General features: G+C 49.1%; 2 protein-coding genes and 1 pseudogene across 3 annotated transcripts in view; all 3 read left to right on the forward strand.

The window, feature by feature from the left end:
• Window positions 1-18,666, forward strand: part of CDCP1 (CUB domain containing protein 1) — a 61,734-nt gene that overhangs the window by 8,756 nt on the left and 34,312 nt on the right. The gene's annotated exons all lie outside the window — the stretch shown is intronic.
• LOC132658190 (large ribosomal subunit protein eL29-like) lies at window positions 1,051-8,566 on the forward strand (annotated as a pseudogene).
• Window positions 1,051-8,566, forward strand: LOC101119765 (large ribosomal subunit protein uL15m). The gene is given in 1 exon segment (XM_027957744.3): window positions 1,051-8,566. A coding segment is annotated over 1 exon segment (894 nt). The 5' UTR covers window positions 1,051-1,073; the 3' UTR covers window positions 1,968-8,566.

Below are 18,666 nucleotides of genomic sequence, written 5' to 3' on the forward strand. Positions count from 1 at the left end.
TTGCTTGCACCGGATCTTCATTGCTGCACGCGGGCTTTCTCTCGTTGCAATGAGTGGGGGCTAATCTCCAGCTGGAGGTGCATGGGCCTCTCACTGCGGCGACTTCTCTTGTGGAGCGCAGGCTCTAGGTGTGTGGCTTCAGGAGCCGCAGCACACAGGCTCAGTGGTTGCGGCCGAGTTGCCCCACAGCATGTGGGATCTTCCCAGACCAGGGATCATACCTGTGTCCCCTGCATTGGCAGGCAGATTCCTAGCCACTGTGCCGCCAGGGGGTCCTAGAACATTTTTTTAAAAATTGTTTGCAAGTGAGCAGCTGCGCGCATGCGTGCACACACACACGCACATGCATACACATAAGCACACATATTTTCTTTTAACCAAGGAACTGACCAGACCGGTTTTATATAATGTAAACATCATACCCAGTTACACAAGAGAAGTGAAGAGAATGCCCCAGTGGGCTTCTGAAGTTTACACCCGTCCTTGTGAGCAGGTGTCAAAACTAAACCCAGACTGAGCTGCAGTGTGCCAGGCCATGAAACCAGAGCCTGGTATTCCGTGGAACCTGGCAAGGCCGCCACCTTTCACCGCTGCTGAGAGGTGGAAGATTGCCCAACTGCTCTGAAGTCGCTGACAGTCTTATCAGGCACTTCAGCCGTAGGCTGTCAGGAGCAAGTTCTCAACTTATCTATCACGACAAGGAAGACGTTTTTCAAATAGTAAACCGTGCTCGGGTCGTCTTGCAGAAGCCCATGTCAACATGGTGCAGCCAAACCCTAGAAATAACGCCTTCCAGCCTCCCTGATCTCAGCCTCTGTGGGAATACAATTCAAGTTCCAGCCAGGAACCTGACACACCCAAGAAGGTGTGTCCAGCTGGCACCTGGAAACTCCAGATAAACATCTTCTGCTCCTTCCTCTGGTCACTGGAGACTAGAAACAACCCAAATATCCATCCTTAGAAGACTGGTTACCTTAATGATGGTGCATTTAAACAGGGGAATGCTGCACAGCCATTTAAAAGAATGGGATGGGGGTGCCAGGCGCCCTTGCGGCGTCTCGTGCAAGCGGGTCATGGCCGGCCTGGTGCGGGGCGCAGCAGGGCCCTGGGCCCTGGACCTGCTTCGGGCCCTGCCTCGTGTGAGCCTGGCTAACCTGAGGCCGAACCCGGGCTCCAGGAAACTGGAAAGATGACGAAGAGGTCAGAGAAGAGGTAGGAAGTGTGGCAGGGGCCACAAAGGAGAACGGCAGAGAGGAACCCGGCCCCGGCTGGGCTTTGAAGGAGGCCAGACTCCATTTTACCTTCGAATCCCCAAATACGGGTTTAATGAAGGACACAGCTTCAGACGCCAGTATCAGCCTTTGAGTCTCAATAGGCTGCAGTACCTGATTGACCTGGGCCGCGTCGATCCCACACAACCTATTGACTTAACCCAGCTGGTCAACGGGCAAGGTGTTACCATCCAGCCATCTAAAAGGGACTGTGGAGTCCAGCTGGTAGAGGAGGGCGCTGACACCTTTAAGGCAAAAGTTAACATAGAAGTTCAGCTGGCTTCTGAGCTGGCCATCGCTGCCATTGAGAAGAACGGGGGTGTCGTCACGACCGCCTTCTACGACCCACGAAGCCTGGAAATTCTATGCAGACCCATCCCATTCTTTCTCCGTGGACAACCCATTCCCAAGCGGATGCTCCCCCCCGAGGCATTAGTCCCCTATTACACTGATGCGAGGAATCGAGGCTACCTGGCGGATCCTGCCAGATTTCCCGAAGCGAGACTGGAGCTTGCCAAGAAGTATGGCTATATTTTACCCGACATCACTAAAGACGAACTCTTCAAAATGCTCAGTACTCGAAAGGATCCACGGCAGATTTTCTTTGGTCTGGCTCCCGGATGGGTGGTGAACATGGCAGACAAGAAAATTCTGAAACCTACGGATGAGAAGCTGCTTGAGTACTACAGCTCCTGAGCTTCGTCCAGGGGAGCCAGTGGTAGGAGGGCACTGGAAGGGGTGGTGACACGTGTCTCCCACTGCATCGGCTCAGTTTGTGTTTCTGAGGAGGATGATGTTTTCTATGTAATCACGTCTTTCTTTTTTTTTTTAATCAAAATTAAAAATACAGTAAGCAAGAACTACGTGGAAGATGTGGATCTGTGTGTGTCTCAGCAACCTGAGCTCGCTGGCACACTGCCTGAGGGAGTGGGCAGCTCTTAGATCATTTCCCCTTGAGTTTTCCATCATCTTCCCATTCAGGTCTGGTCTTATTGTTGCAAATCAAAATGAATGCAGATGGGCTGGGCTTGCTTTGTTGTCCTCTCAGTCGGTCGGGGTCCAAGGGCTGCTGATGAGCTGGTGTGCCTCTTGGTTAGCCCTGAGGAACCTCTTACCCAGAGTCGAGACAGTAAGCCTTCAACCCAGACTGATGAAGTTGCTGGATGTGAGTCTAAGGCTGGTGAATAGTTTCTAAGTATTGCAGTATTTGCTGGCAAGATTGAAATGAAAATTCCAAGTGAATTCATTTTTCTCAGCTCTGGCAAAGCTGTCAAAAATGATCAAGCCGTTAACATTTTTTCTTTGAAGAAGGTAAATGTTCCAATTGATACAATTTTACTTATTTCCTAGACTTTGGAAACCTTTGTTTTGCAGTCATTTTAAACGATTTTGAAGAAAACGGTCAGTGCTTATATAAGAAATAACGGTAACGTGAAAATTAAACTGTTAATGTAAAAGGTTTAGCAGTCAGTGAGCTTTTTTAGCTTTGCAAATATCTGTTGTATCTAAACCACGTGGAAGCTTAATTTATCCTGATGCAATTAAATCTTGAATAATTCCTGGTAATTCTAAAGTAGAATTAAAATGATTCCTGTTTATTTTATTAAAAAAATTTTTTTAAAAACCTAAAAAAAATAAAAATAAAAAAAAAATAAAAGAATGGGATGTAGAGACATGGAGTGGACCACCCCCCTGCCCCTGACCAAGATATATTCTGGAGGGGAAAACACAGACTCAGAACTGCTGCTGCTAAGTCGCTTCAGTCGTGTCCAACTCTGTGCGACCCCAGAGACGGCAGCCGTTTCCTTCTCCAAGACTCAGAACAATGAGGATGACATGCTACCTTTTGGCAAAATGAAATGAAATAAAACAGGGGTGCTTTATGCGTACATATTTCATTTTGTGCTTCATGTATCATTTATCTGAAAGTAAAATGTATTTTTCAGCTTTATTGAGATTGAATGTACATACCATAAAATTCACCTCTCAGCTGCACTCTTTGATGAGGCCTGTCAAGTGCGTGATACAATGTTTCAATCCCCCTGAGAAGTTCCTCCAGACCCCTTTGCAGACAGTCCCTGCCCCTTGGCCCCTGGCAACCATTTGTTTGCCTTCTATCAACACAATTTTGCCTTAAAAATAGTTTTAAATTTAGAAAGAATTTAGAGACTTCCCTGGTGGTCCATTGGTTAAGAGTCCACCTTGCAATGTGGGGGACCCAGGTTCAATCTCTGACAGGGATCTAAGATCCCACATGCCACAGGGCAACGGAGTCTACTTAGCCACAACTACAGAGCCCGTGCGCCACAGCTAGAGTCCACACGCCACAACAAAAGTTCCCGCATGATGCAACAAAGATTCCGTGTGCTGCTACGAAGCCCCAGCCAAATAAACAAGCAAAAATAAAAAGAGAAGGATTTAAAGCCAGGTAATGAATATCTCAATGATCCTGTCTTCGAAAGTCTGCAGACACTTCCTGCAAGAAGTTGGTTGTATGGAGGGGATGGAGTAGAAGTATCAAACCACTAGGAATCAGGGAACTAATGACCAAAACTGATTTCTCCACCCAGAGCAACTGGTTTTGAAGAGCGATTTGCTGCTTTTCCCACCTCCTAACCACTTTTAAGTCCTAGCATTGAGCAGAACTAGAGAATTTGATTTTTGCCTAGAATGTCTTTAAAAGACCTGGCCTAGTCCTAGGTCATTTGGTAACAGATTCCATTCATTCCACAGATGTTGGAGGCCCATTGTACTGGATACTCACAGGTAGAAAATCCTAATCCCTTGCTCTCTGGGGGCTCACCTTCCAGAAGGGATTCACACTTGTAAACCAGGAGGAGCTACAACAGGTGGCCTGGGGGCCTTGGCCAGTTCTGCTTGATGTGTTTTGGAAAAAGCTGAATTACAAGGTGCTCAGTAGAGCGTGTCCCCTCCGACTGAACAAAAAGCCTCCCTACTATGCTGGCTTTTCTCATTTACATTATCTGGCTAGGGCCCTGGAAGCATTTGAGTTTGAGGCTCAGTGTGATAAGTGCAGCAAAAGACGTATACTTGTGGCGAACCTTCTTCAGGAGCGAAGGGAGGAGGAGGTGGAGGCAGGTGCTCTGATGCCTGAGGCCTGCGGGCGCCACAGCAAAACCCTAAGCCAGGCCCTGGAGCAGAAGTATGGCACTGTCATTCGCCAGCAGTAATCCCCAGTGTTGTCTTGATATTTTAAAAGTGTTCTCTCACCACCTCTGAAAAGACAGTTTAGTAAGTGATCCTCTAACTGAATGTCATGAAGAATAATCCTTCAGTGTATGACTTCTGATTGGAGACCAGCTATAGGAGCAAGGCAGAATGTAGTTTGAATGATGATTAAAGGCCTCATTTCTGTGGGACTTCCTCACTGAGTCTTGTTCCCATCATCCTCTTGGCCATAGCACTTAGCAGCACGACCGACTCCGCTGTGAAGAAAGAATACGGGTCATGAAGGGGAAAGTGCTCTGAACCACAGCCTCTCCCCCTTCCAGGAATAACCATCTGCTCGTTCTTCCACTTGCCAGCCTGTGTGCTTGGGATCCAGGCTCCTCCAAACCCCCGTCTTGGCACTCTGGGTCCCTCCCCTCAGTTTAATGGACGGCACAATTACCTTAAGATGATTAGCTAGACCCACTCCACAGTCCAGGTGCAACACGGCCCCCCTAGTTGGTGTGACACCCTCCATAATGACTATCCTTGTTGATACCATCTCATCCACGATGGCTGAACCCCTGACATGTCCATTCTTGTTGATTTGACACCTCCCGTATCAATACCTTTCATAATAGCCATCCTCGCGGACAAACACCTTCCTTAATGACTGTCCTCGTTGACATAGGACCTTCCATAATGGCACTCCCCATCCCAGGGGCTGTCCCAGCCCCTCTCGATGAGGAAAGCTTGTGTCCGTCTGGCCCCAAAGAGTTCCTGGAGTGAGTAGCCTTCCTCTGCTGACCTGCTTTACCTCGGGCTACCTGGTTTGCCACAGGAGGCAACTGTGTTGACCTGACCCATGTTCATTTGAGGGAGCTTTGTTCAAAGACTTATTCTCCAAGTCAGGCTATGTGGGTGGATCTTCCCTCCCTCTCCCCTTGCCTTTAAGACTGCTGGAAACGGTAGTAACTACAGTAACCGTGGTGATCATTTCATGATGTATATAAGTCAAATCATTATGCTGTACACCTTAAACTCACACAGTGCTGTTTGTCAATGATATCTCAATAAAACTCGAAGGAAAAAAAATTTACTAAAAAAATTGCTGGAAACAGCAACAACAAAAGGTACTAACCCCCCAGTCCCTAAAACTAGAGGTTTAGACAAAAGGATGTTTTCCAAGTTGGCTGCAGCCCTGGCCCCTGGAATATGATACACCCACGCTCCCCAGTCCTGTCCCGCAGCTGATCAAGAGGTTGCGTCTCTGCAGTTAAGAAACAGATAGACCTGGTGTGTGTGGATTCTTGTTTAACCATCTTCCTGCTAGCTTTTTATCAGAGCAACTAAAACAACTGGTCTCTGATGGCAAAGGTGAGACCACTGGCAAAGGGCTCCAGGGAACACGAAAGAAATGGGAATTTCAGTAACTTCTGAACTTCTGCATGGCAGGGCAGGGAAAGGCCCCTCCTCCTGCTGGCATCCCTGAGCACACACACAGATGGGTTTGTGTTCTGTTTTTTTTGGCCACCCCACGCATCATGTGGGAACCCCCCACCGGAGATTGAACACTCACCCCCTGCAGGGGAAGACTCTTAACCACTGGACCACTAGGAAAGTCCCCAGGTGTTTTTTTTTGTTTTAACTGTGCTCCTTTGATTCTTCCCCATCTGTCCTTGTGATCCTCAGTGACTTTTAAGGTCGTCGTGACTAACACCTCAAAGTCTGACAAAATGATTATTTTTAATATTTCATAAGATGTTAATGTGATTTACACTGGCCCTGTGGCACTTTAGCATATCATCGTGAATTATGTACAGTGGTCATAAACTCAGTATGTTTGTTTAATTCCGCAGTTACCGAGTGCAAAGTCTCTTACTATGCAGCTTTCTCTCCCTGTGTAAACTCTTTGAAATCATCCTTCCACTCTGTACAGTTCCATTCAGTCTGGAGTTAAATGTTAAAGCTCAGGTCTTAGGGTGGCAAGAAGCCTTAAAATGGCCACGGTCTCGGAGGGGTCTACACATAGATGTGTTTGTTTACTCCAGACTGTGGTCCAAACACTTTCCTGGTGGCTCAGTGGTAAAGAATCTGCGGTAAAGAACCCAGGAGACCTGGGCTTTGATCCCTGGGTCAAGAAGATTGCCTGGAGAAGGGCGTGGCAACCCGCTCCAGTATCCTTACCTGGAGAATCCCATGGACAGAGCAGCCTGGTGGGCTGCAGTCCATGAGGTCACAGAGTCGGACAAGATGGAGCACGTACGATATCCAAACAGAGCTCACTGCCTAGTTATGTGTCACTAAGATACATCTTCGATACGGTGTGTGTCTTTGATCATAAGAGGGAAAGACACAACAGAAGGATTTAGATGGCCCCCTGCAAACCCATCTCCACTTAAAAACAAATAATTCAAAGCACAAGCCGTGGAAACAGCCTATCGTTAGTATCTGCACTGGAGAATCATCTACTTTAGAAAATGTACATGCATCACTGCATATAAACTTCTCTCCTAAGGAATTCAGGATTTAAGAGGAGGACGTGAATGCATGGACACAACGGTCCTCTGTTTTGCTAAACAATTCAACCAGTCGGATTGACTGAGAATGCACAAGGTTCCTTTTAACATTGCTCTTTGAAGTTTATTTTATTGTCTCCATGATTGTTCTAAGAGATATGAAAATAGTAAACTAGTTTTTAATGGGAACTGTGGGTCTCTTTCACTGAGCAGGTGGGAACATGATGTCCTTTGAGCTCTGAAGTCTGTGGATGTGACTCCACAGGCTGGGCCCAGCCTTGGGCATCTCTGTATGCCAGCACCTGGCCTGGACCGAGCTCACCATTCCCTGGAGGCACATGGCCGCAGTCAGCCTTCTTACAATGGCAGCACCACCCTTCCAGTCCCAGATGCTTTGGGATCTGTGGGCCCCGGTGCAGATGTGGCTAAGTCTAAGAACTGCACCACCCACAACCAGTCCTGAAAAGGGCACAGAAACGGCGTCAAGCAACCCCGATCACAATGATATGAATCTCTTAAGGGGGTGGACCCCAGCTCCCTGAGTAACGTGCACTTGGCCAAGAAACATGGAAGAAGGGCCTGAAGAAGATGCTGGCCCACAGTGCCAAGGCAGGAGTGGATGTGCTGAGGCTGTGGAGGCTCTCACGGAGTCCAAGGAGGTCAAGTCCAAGATCCCAAAGGGGCTGCTGCACACTTAGCCAGCCTGCCTGCATTGTTCACCCCTGGCCCAGGAAACATGCTTGTGCCCACATTGCCAAGAGTCTCAGGCTCTGCCGGCCAAAGTCCCGGGCCAAGGCTCACACCAACGCCCAGTCACTGGCAGCTGCGGCTCGTACTCTGGTTCCCAAAGGTGCCCAGACACCTACAAAGGCTCCAGAGTAGAGGCCTGGAGAAGGAAATGGCAACCCGCTCCAGTATGCTTGCCCAGAGAATCCCATGGACAGAGGAGCCTGGCGGGCCACAGCCCATGGAGTCCCAAAGAGTCGGGCACGACTACAGCGACATGGCACAGCACAGAGGCCAGTGTGAGGACAGGAGGGCAGGTGTGACCCCTCTGCTCTGCTGTCTGCATGGGGCTGGCGTCCTCCTCTGCTGTTTGTACAAATGAGCCCGAGGCAGGATCTGTCAAAAAACAAAACAGCCGCAGCACCAGTTGTCCTTGGGCCCTCCGGGTCTCTTATACGTGCCCTGGCCCTCCTCCTGCGGCTTCTTCATTGCCCTGACCCCTGCCCCCGCCCCACCCAGGGCAGGTCTGGGTCCCAGCTCTACCCTGGTGTGAGGTTGTACTTGGTCACCCCCAGGCCCTTTGTTTATAACTGTGGTCGATGTCCAGTCCTTCCTGGTGTGTTGACTGATGATTGCAGTGTTTAGTGTATGGATTTAAAGTGTGGCCCTGTTCTTTAAGGAGTCTGGGAAGCTCCTGTGCTGGCATTGAAACCGAGTGTGTCGTTTCCAGGAGCTCCAGAGAGCTCTGGTTCCATAGTCCTTTATGTCTCATCACAGAGAAGAATTCAGGGAGAGCAAAGTGATAGATGAGTGAAAGTGTTAGGCGCTCAGTCGTGTCTGATTCTTTGCGACTCTACGGACTGTAACCCTCCTTCTCCAGGAGATCTTCCCAACCCAGGGATCAAACCCCCGTCTCTTGCATTGTAGGCAGATTCTTGACCATCTGAGCCACCAGAGAGGCACCAAACGTGATAGATAAGAAGTGATTTGTTAGAACAGGATGTGAGGTTTACAAGGGGGATGGGCGAGAAATGCCGTGCCCTGAGAACTTACTGGGCTACAGTCGTTAATAATCAGAGGAAAAGTGGGGAGGGGGAAAAGAACTTCCTTTTCTTTCTTGAGTAGACGTTATGCTTCCATCATCAGCTCCTCCTGCAAGCTGAGCAGGGGAGTTTTCTTGTCCCTGCATGGTCAAGCTAGGTCCACAGATTGTTTTTGTGTGTCTGTGCAGAGAGCGTGTCCTAACTTACTGAGCTCACTGGGCAGGATGTGGGGCTCCATGGCGCCATTGTTTCATTGTTTGGGGGCACGTCTTATGCTTCTGCTGTATGGTTCTGCTGCCAAGCAAGCCTGCTTGGTTTTGTGGTTAAGCAAACCAACTCTCTTGAGTCATCATTAACTCACAGGGGTCTCCATATTTTTCCTACTTATAATCCTCTAGTGGGAGTAACTATTTAATGACCTGTTTTGTCCCTTCACTCTATCCCTGTCAGAATGGCTGGCGAGTTCTTCAGTTGCTTTTGGGGGCTGAAATGAGGCCCGGTCCTATGGCCTGCCGTCTCTCCAGACTTCCAACAATAGCCCGAAGCATTCCTCAACCCCGGCCTGACCACCACGTGTGTGCTCAGCCACTCATTTGTGTCTGACTCTGCGACCCCCATGGACTGTAGCCCGTCAGGCTCCTCCAATCCCCATGGACTGTAGCCCGTCAGGCTCCTCTGTCCATGGGATTTTTCAGGCAAGAATACTGGCGTGTGTTGCCATTGCCTTCTCCAGGGGATCTTCCCAACCCAGGGATCGAACCCATATCTCCTTGTGTTACAGGCAGATTCTTTACTGCTGAGCCACCTGGGAGGACCCACTCAGCTTCTTTGTGGGGATGCTGTATGTGTGGGTACTTTTTTACTCCCAAGAAAGAAAAAGAGAAAAGATTTGCCCTGTACTGTAAGAGGCTGGTTTTCCCACACCAACCCAGGGAATAAGGTGGGTGGAGTGGCCAGGGGGACAGGGTTGGGATAGCGGGCCGGGGGTGGGGGGTGGGGGAGGAGGCGGTGTGCCTTCTCAATCAGGCCCCGCGTGGTTTCCGAACCAGAGGACAAGGGAGCAGCTTGACAGCTCTGATACCTGGAAGGACAAGTGGGAGTCTCCTACCAGGAGAAGGTATTTCCTCCCCAGCTAACCAGAGGTCTGGGTTGAGATTTAAAGGCCAAGTAGAGAGGAAGGAGATTTGGTAGAGGGGGTTTGGGGAATTCTCCTTAAACATAGGTGTGATTTCGCGCATGAGTCCCACTAACAGTGGCCTTCAGAAGTGAGCCTCTCCAGCCCGGGTTTCTAGAGATGCTTTTCTTCCACGACCTGGCACTAGCCCTGTACACCCAGTGCTTCGTTCCAGAATGATGGCTGCTTTTTGTCTGCCACCAACTCAGCCACTTGCCTCCCATGCCCACAGCCCCTGGGCAAGCCTCACAAAGCCACCCAAGTCTCAACACGCCAGGTTCCCTTTTTTCAGGTCCTTGTCCAGAGTCACTGCCAAAAAGAAAAAAAAAATCACATAGAAGAACCACACCCCAAACATTTTGAATTCTGGGGAACTAGCAACCTTCAGTTTAAATTCAGAACCACATTTGCAAATGATTTTGAAACAAAGTGCCTATTTAACTATTTTAAACAAATGCCTGTCCCTTTTGATAGCCTGAAGAGTCTAGCAAGCCAGCCGCTCAAAAACGTTTCATTCCATTTCGCTTGACTGTTGGGGAGAGGAGACTGTTGGGGAGAGGAGACTGTTCCCATCCCCAGGCTCCTGGCTGGCCGTGTGTGGAATTCCCTGGGCAGGGCTGGGTCTGCCGTGAGCCAGTGTTCCTGTGCTGGGCTCCAATGTCAGGCTGCTCAGGCTGCAACCTGGCCCTGCCTCTTACTAATCACATGTGCCTGGGCAAGTTCCTTGACCTCTCTGAGCCTCGGCTTTGTCATCTTTAAAGTGCAGGTTAATGTTAGAACCTGCTCCGTGGGGTGGCTGTGGGCATTTTATCAAGTGCAAGCACAGAGCCTGCGCGTATTAAGTACTCAGTGTTATTCTGAACGCTGGCCTGGTATCTAGACTCCAAAGGCGTCCCATCCAAGAAAGACTGGTTAGTTTGTGAAACAGCAGTTTGCCTTGTGGTCCTTTTGTGAATGTGGGAAAGTAACTATTTCCAGGCCAGAAGATGGCTGATCTTCCTGCTGTTGGTGAGACTTCCCCTTGGTTTGCCAGTCCGTGAACAGACCTGGCCAAGGCCGTGCCAAAGAGATTTAGGGTGGCTACACCAGTTTTTCCTCCACAGCCTGCAGGCCGTGCAGCCCCAGGTCCACTGGATTAATAACACTTCAACTTCGGTGGTGTGAGAGTCTGGCACTCGCTCCCAAAACAGGCCCTGTTCTGATGGGTTGTGTTGGTACCCATGCTCAGGCCCTTGGTGTCAGCCAATGATTACATGAACTTGGTCACAAGTCTTTCTCCCCTCCTGTTGGTTGATTGCACCAGCTTTGGCAACTTCCGGGAGGACAGCTCAATGTGGTACCCTGGGGGGTGGGGAGGGCAAGTGTACAGAGGTCAAACCAGAATCTCCCAGTTGCCTCCTGAGCTCAGCAGACAGGGACATGAGGTCACTTCTCTGAGCCTCAAAGGGATGCTGAATTCGAATGAATCAACACACGTGGAAGGACCTTAATAATAGCTGGGCAGGGCTAGGCCAGGGCAGGGGAGGTGTGGAAAATGTAAGGAAGCATTCACCCTTGCACAACCCCGAGTGTGATGGTTTGCCCCTAGGCACCTTACCTGCTCTGCCCTCTCCCAGCCCAGCCCAGCCAGGACTCTGGGCTCTAGATTGAGAGCCAAGCTGCTGCAGCAGTTGTTTCTCTACGTCACACCCTCAACAACACCCCACGAGTACTGCCGCAGTAGTTATAATGTGCTCTCTGTCATTACTAATATCAACAATAATATCATTGATTGACTTCCTGGCACCGTTCTAAGCAATTCACAGGTACTTTCTCATTTAGTCCTTACAACTATTCCATTATTACGCCCCTTTGCAGGGAGGAAAAGTAAGACACAAAGAAGGTAAGGAGTTTGTCTAGCGGGACGCAGCTGGTAAGTGGTACCAAGCCAGGAATTGATCCCAGGCAGTCAGATTCTAGCATCCCAGCTTTTCACCACAACACACAGCTGCCAAGGTATCCTGGTCCCACTGGGTGACTGGGTGAAGCCCGAACTCCGTGGCAACAACCAAGCCCTTCCCAGCCTGGCCCCTGCCTCTGTCTCCAGCCTCCTCGACCCACTCTCTAGGCAAACCAGAGTCCCTGGAGTGGCTACAAGGAAGGTCTTCTTCACACCTGTGATGTTGCACCTGCCTTTCCCTCCACCTATCCTTCCTGACACCCATTTCTCTGCAGGCAAACTCCTTACTCATTTTTCTCAACTCCGCTCTTGAGTCTGCTCTGTGAAGTCTTCCTTGACCACCCCCAGACAGTTCATAGCTGACCTCAGCATCTTCAGAGTACCTTGACCTTCCTTGGTGCCCTCAAGTTGCTCACTATCTGGTGGGGTCACATAGGGCAGACAGACAGGCAAACTCAGTTCTGTGAATTCAGCAATTGCCTCCCATAAAGCAGGGGTCCTCAACCTCCAATATCTAAAGCCTGATGACCCGAGGGGGAGCTGATGTAATAATAATAGAAATAAGTGCACAATAAGCGTAACGCACTGGAAGTATCCCCAAACCATCCCCCTCCCCTCACCCCCAGCCGTAGGAAAATTGTCTTCCATGAGGCTGGTCCCCCGTGTGGAAAAAGGTTGGGGACCGCGGCTCTGAGGGGTAGAGGCGGGAGGAATCGTGGGAATGGTGTGACCTGTGGGGTGGGTGTGGGGTGGGAGGGTGAACCACGTGCCTTCTGCTGGTGTCTCTTCCTCTGCCTCTTGTGCTGTGAGTGTCTACAGTCTAACAAGCTGAATTTTGCAAACCTGGCCCCTAAAATCAAATCATCACTTTATTTGATGCTCAGCCAGCAAAGCATGGGTCTGCTCTGTGGGGGAGCAGACTCCAGCCATCAGCCCCGTGCACCCACTGAGAGAAAGATGTGGGTCTGCAGTGGGATATTTTCCCTAAAGAGGACAGGGCTGTTTCCCCAGAAGCGATCATCTCCTTGTGGGCTTGCCTGGGAATCTGACTCCCATGCGGGCTGCAACTGATCAGTCACGCTGATTCACAGTCGTACCGCCTGGCTCCTGTGTCCAAGTTCCCAACCTGGGCATTTCGTATGTGTCTCCTGGCGCCCGGGCTGAGCCCAGACCCTGGCCGGGAGCCGTTCTGTTCGTCTTCGTTGGACAGAGAGAGTGGATGAGAGCAGAGTCTCCCAGGAAACCACACCCAGAGGCAGCAGATTCTGACCCATCTAAGAAACTGTAAATCACATTTGGCAGTCTTTTAACCTGTACTGGCCACATCTGGGAACAGATAACTTCCTGGTGTTTCCCTGGTGAATCCCCTTCCTTGCATCTGCCTCCCTTACAAAGACGGAGGCTGGCAGGGAGAAGGAGTAACAGGGGCATCTGTATAATATCCTGTGATAGGTGACTAATGAATGGTGAATAATGAATGGTGGTGATTAAAACAATTGGAAATTCCCGCCCGAGGAGCTGCTGGTGAGGCAGAAACTCCGCAAGGCATCCTAATAAGGAGAGGTCAGAAGGCAGGGGAGCTGAAGACGAGAGCTGTGACTCACGTGCCCACGTGTGGTGCCTGCAAGCTCTCCAGCCGGCCGCCCACGCGCTGCTAACGTAAGGGTCGCCTTGGATTTCTTTCAGCCCTGTGAGCTCTCGAAATCACACTGGAATCTGGAGCTTTGTCTGGGTTCCGGTGAACTTGGGTAATAGATCTTTAAAAATAACCAGACCAACGAAATACCAAGTTCCTGGGGAGACAAAAGAAAGAGATGCTGAAGAAGAAGACTCCTACCTATTTTCTTTAAGTCACAGAGCATTTATCAAGCACTCAGATGTGCCAGCGTGACTGGTGGGGGTTGGCTGGGGGTCGTGGTAGGAGGTTGAGATTGCTTCTACAGGGTTGAAATTTTCTTTTCAAGGAATGACAAATGGTGGGGAGTGGGCAAGAGGGAAGATGTGCAAGCAAGGTGTCCTTCTCAAACTCTAAGCATTTGTGATAAATGAGTTATAAGTTATTTTACTCAAGCCGGGGACGGGGGGTGGGGGGGGGGGGGGTGGGGTCTCTCTGCTACTTTTATGATAGTGAAATAAAAGTGAAAATTGAAAGTTAGCTGCACAGTCCTGTCCGACTCTTTGAATCCCACGGACTGTAGCCTGCCTGGCTCCTCTGTCTATGGCGTTCTCCAGGCAAGAGTACTGGAATGGGTTGCTATTAAAAATGCCACGGACAGAGGAATCTGTCGGGCTACAGTCCAGAGGGTGGCAAAGAGTTGGACTCGCCTGAGCGATTGAGCGCAACACGCAAGGGGTTAGTATTGGTGAGGGGCTGAGTAAAGAGGGTCTAGGTTTCAAGTATATACATGCTTGAATCATTATCTTCTCCCTGTGGCTGTCCCCCTCCAGCTGGTATGTTAATCACTGAGGAGGAGGAGGGGGCGGAGCAGTCGAAAATGACAGTCCAGTGAAAATGTGGCCTTGGCTACATGAAAACAGATATAATAAGAGATCCCTCCTTCTGCAAAGGCAGGTAAGGCCTTCAGTGTTGCCTGGGCTCCGACCCGTGGTTGGATGGCATCACTGACTTGATGGACAAGAGTTTGAGTAAGCTCCGGGAATTGGTGATGGACAGGGAAGCATGGCATGCTGCTGTCTATGGGGTCGCAAAGAGTTGGACACGACTGAACTGAACTGAACTGGGCTCTGGACCATGGGGATCCTCTGGTCTGGGGCACTGAAGAAGAGAGATGAACTAGGGCCTGACTGTAGAGCATTCCAGGTTGTTCATCTCAAAGTCAGGGCAAAGAAACATGGTTAGATGTTAAAAGTCCACCCAAGTGAGTCATTTAACTCATCTAACAAGGCTCCATCTGCTTTTTATTTCCAAAATGAGTTTGGATGAAAATCTGGGTTATGTAGACCCCAAAATAAAGCAACAACAGAAGCTGCATCAGCAGTTCATTAAGGAAGAACCGGCATACTCAATCATTAGCATTGGGACATTTGGCTTTCCATCTGGAGAAAAAGTAAATGAAAGGGAATCCCTACCTCCTACTGTTGGGGTTTAAAAAAAGAGACAAAGTTTCCAGTTCAGACTCCCAGGTCCCGCAAAGGCCCTATTCTGACTTAGAACTTTATCATTTTTAAAGCCCTTCACAGATCATTTAGTCTAGACTATTAACCCCCAGGGGACACGGACTCTGGCCGCTTCTATTAAATCATTCGCACCGAGGATGGTCCCTAGAACGTAGCTGTTGTTGTTCAGTCACTCAATCATGTCCAACTCTTTGCCACTCCGTGGATTCAGCACGACAGGCCTCCCTGGCCTTCACCATCTCCCGGAGCTTGCTCAGACTCATGTCCATTGAGTCGGTGATGCCATCCAACCATCTCGTCCTCTGTTGCCCCCTTCCTCTCCTGCCCTCAATCTTTCCCAGCGTCAGGGTCTTTTCCGATGAGTCAGTTCTTTGCATCAGGTGGCCAAAGTATTGGAGCTTCAGCTTCAGCATCGGTCCTTCCAATGAATATTCAGGGTTGATTTCCTTTAGGATTGACTGGTTTGATCTCCTTGCAGTCCAAGGGACTCTCAAGGGTCTTCTCCAGCACCACAGTTCGAAAGCATCTATTCTTTGGCACTTCTTTATGGTCCAACTCTCACATCCGTACATGAGTACTGGAAAAACCGTAGCTTTGACTAGTTGGACCTTTGTCATGTGACTCTAGAAAACGTTGGAATGAATAGGTGACTTCAAAGAATTTAAAAGAAAAAACAGTGAACTTCTGAAAGAGCTCATACATTTTTTTTTGGCTGTCATTGATAATGAGGTAGATAGTCATATATGCAGAGTTATTTGGGGTACTGCTGAAAAGCAGGAGAGAGGATTTGAGTAGAGAAATGTTAGTGAGATCAGCCTTTTCTTCTCAAGATTTAATTTAAAGCTATATGAAATTACTACACTTACCTTGGGAGAAACTCAGCCCACCTCAAAATATTATTAAACCATATTTTAACTGTGGTCATGATTATTCTTCTTTCCATTTATTAAGTGCCTACTTTGTGCAGAAACACAGTCTTTCTAACACATTTCCCCTCTTTTTTTTCCTTAAATTTATTAAGGCATAGCTTACACATAATAAACTTTACCAATTTCAAGTGCCCGGTTTGATGACTTTTGGCATTTGTGTGCCACCTATAATCACCATCATGGTCAAGATACAGAACGGTTACTTCATCCTACACTGTCTCCTCTGCCCTCTTTGTTTCCATCCCCTCCTCCCACCTCCAATCTTAGGGAACCACTGATCTGCTTAGGGTCTAACAGTCAATTAAAGTAGCAGTAATCAGGAATTCCCTGGAGGTCCAGGGGTTAGGACACTGCCCTTCCACTGCAGGGGGCCCCAAGTTCAATCCCTGGTCAGGGAACTGAGATCCCACAAGCTTCAGGGCATGGTAAAAAAAACCAAACAAGCCCCCAAAAGAGTAATTGTAAGAGTCAAGAATTTTTGAAGATTTTTACCAAAGAGGAGAAATGAGAAAGAAATTGGTAACCTAGCCAGCCAGACTGCAGCCTTGAGACAAATCACAGCTTCACTGCACAATTAGTTAGCCCCCCTGGAGGCCCAGGGTTGGGGGCCACAAAGACTGGGTGCTCCAAGAATTCTTTTTTTTTTTTTTGTACAAATAACATGGTGAAACCTTTTTTTGTGATTACAGAAAAAGAAGGCAAGGGTTTATGTATTCAGTTCAGATATACATCTGGCCACTGGGTTTCTGATCATGCATCTGGACTCATTTTTAAAATATTTTTTTTTAAACATTTTTATTTATTTGGCTGTACCAGATCTTCATTGTGGTTTGTGGGATCTAGTTCCCCAACCAGGGATTGAACCCAGACCCCCTGCGTTGGGAGCATGGAGCCCTAGCCACTGGACCACCAGGCACGTCCCTGGACCCGTTTTTAATCTAGTGTCTTAAAGAACCCCTGGACCTTCCCCCCCTCTCAGAAGATTCTCAAAGGCCGTGCTGCTTGAAGATGAAGCACTAAGTAAAGAAACTTCTGCCTCAGAGGATGTTTTCTTTTTCTGAAGCTGTTAATCATAAAGCTCAGAGTCCCTGATTTACAAGGAACTAAAGAGTCCCACTAAGATTTATAGCCCAAACTGAAGCACAGAAATGGTGGTAAGTCTGTGAGAAACTAAACGGCGCAAAGACAAGGATGTGGAGATTTTATGCGGTGCTGTCAGGCAGGTCATCAATTCTCCTCCGTGAGGGCACCCAGCAGGCACTGCTTGGGTCCCAAGGCTGTCACTGAGGAAGACAGGCAAGCTCCTGCTGCCCTCTGGGAGGCAGCGGCTCGCGTTCTGGTCTCGGGAGGTGGGAATGAGTAACATGGGTCCTCAGAGGATGAACAAAGAGCAGGGGCAGGACGGCTGGGTTGGGGTGGGGTGCACACTTTGGGTAATGGTCACGGACAGCTCTGAGGAGGTGATCTTTGAGCTGAGACCCCCAAAACAAAAAGGAACCAGCTTTTGCTAGAGAAAGAGCATTATAGAAACCAGGACCAGCACATGCAAAGGCCCTGAGGTAGCAAAGAGGCTTGTGTTCAGGAAAAAGGGCAAAAGTAGCCCGTGCTCAGTGGCCAAGGTGGAGACAGATGGGAGCTGAGGGTAGAGGGATGAGAAGCCCTGCTCCAAAATATGCAAAACCTGAGCCCCCTTGGAAACAAAGTAGCGAAGCCAGCTGTGCCTGAGACAGGTGTCAGGCTGGGCGGTAGTTGGGAAAGCTTACATTGGCAAAATCACTTCTTGTTTCCTTGGATACTGATCATAGATGCGCTGCCTGGGAAGGTAGACCTAGTCTAGCCCAACCTCCTCATTTTACAAAGGAAGGAACAGAGGCCCAGAGGGTAAAGTTCTTCCCTCATAACCTCGAGGAAATATTTGCAGTTCATTATTGTTACCGAACGGATTGGGGGGGGGGGCGGTGGCGGGGAGTCCAGCAGCTTGCTGATCAAAAGGCAATAAACAGGCCAGGTTGGTGGAAAGGAAAGTTTGTTTTATTTCAGGTGGCAGCAACTGTAGGGGGAGGGTGGCAGACATCTGTGCAAAAGCCAACCCCCCCCCCAGCCGACAAGCAAGGGGTGAGAGCATTTATAGACAGAGTCGGGGGTGGGGGGCTACATGCAGAAACAGCACAGTCATCTCTAACAGCTTCAGATTGGTCATCAGTGGTCCGCCTAGCATCATCTTGGTTGTTGTATGTACAGTTAATCTTCAGTTGCGGGTTGCACTGGTTCCCATTTCTTTGCGGTCAGTTCTCAGAATTGTGGCAGCTCAAGTCCTGGGTACAGTCTGGTCAGCGTGTAGTTAACTTCTCCACCTGGTGCTTTGGTATCTATAAGACAGCTCTCAGGATACACTCAGAATATTGAGAAAGGACTAAAGGTTCTTGGCTGTGCTTAACGACTACATTAATATTTAGTCTTCTTTGACTGTTTTCCTTGGTTTCAGCATTTCTCACTTCTCTGATGAAACTTATTCTTTGACTCAAGTTTGACTAAAGGCAACAGGCAGGCAGAGACCATGGTGTGCGGGGGGCTGGCACAAGGACCATATGGTCCTGCTCTGTTTCATTATCTCAGATTGAGAGATCAGTTTCCACCCCCTGTATAAAGAGCTGCTGGCGGGTGAGCCTGGCATAGAGTGAATGAGGGGGAGGGGGTTCAGAGGAGGTTGACAAAAATCCAGATGTTTGATGGTACACAGCAACTGAGAGGTGGGAACA

The sequence above is a fragment of the Ovis aries genome, chromosome 19 (assembly GCF_016772045.2).
Source record: "Ovis aries strain OAR_USU_Benz2616 breed Rambouillet chromosome 19, ARS-UI_Ramb_v3.0, whole genome shotgun sequence".
Taxonomy (NCBI): Eukaryota; Metazoa; Chordata; class Mammalia; order Artiodactyla; family Bovidae; genus Ovis; species Ovis aries.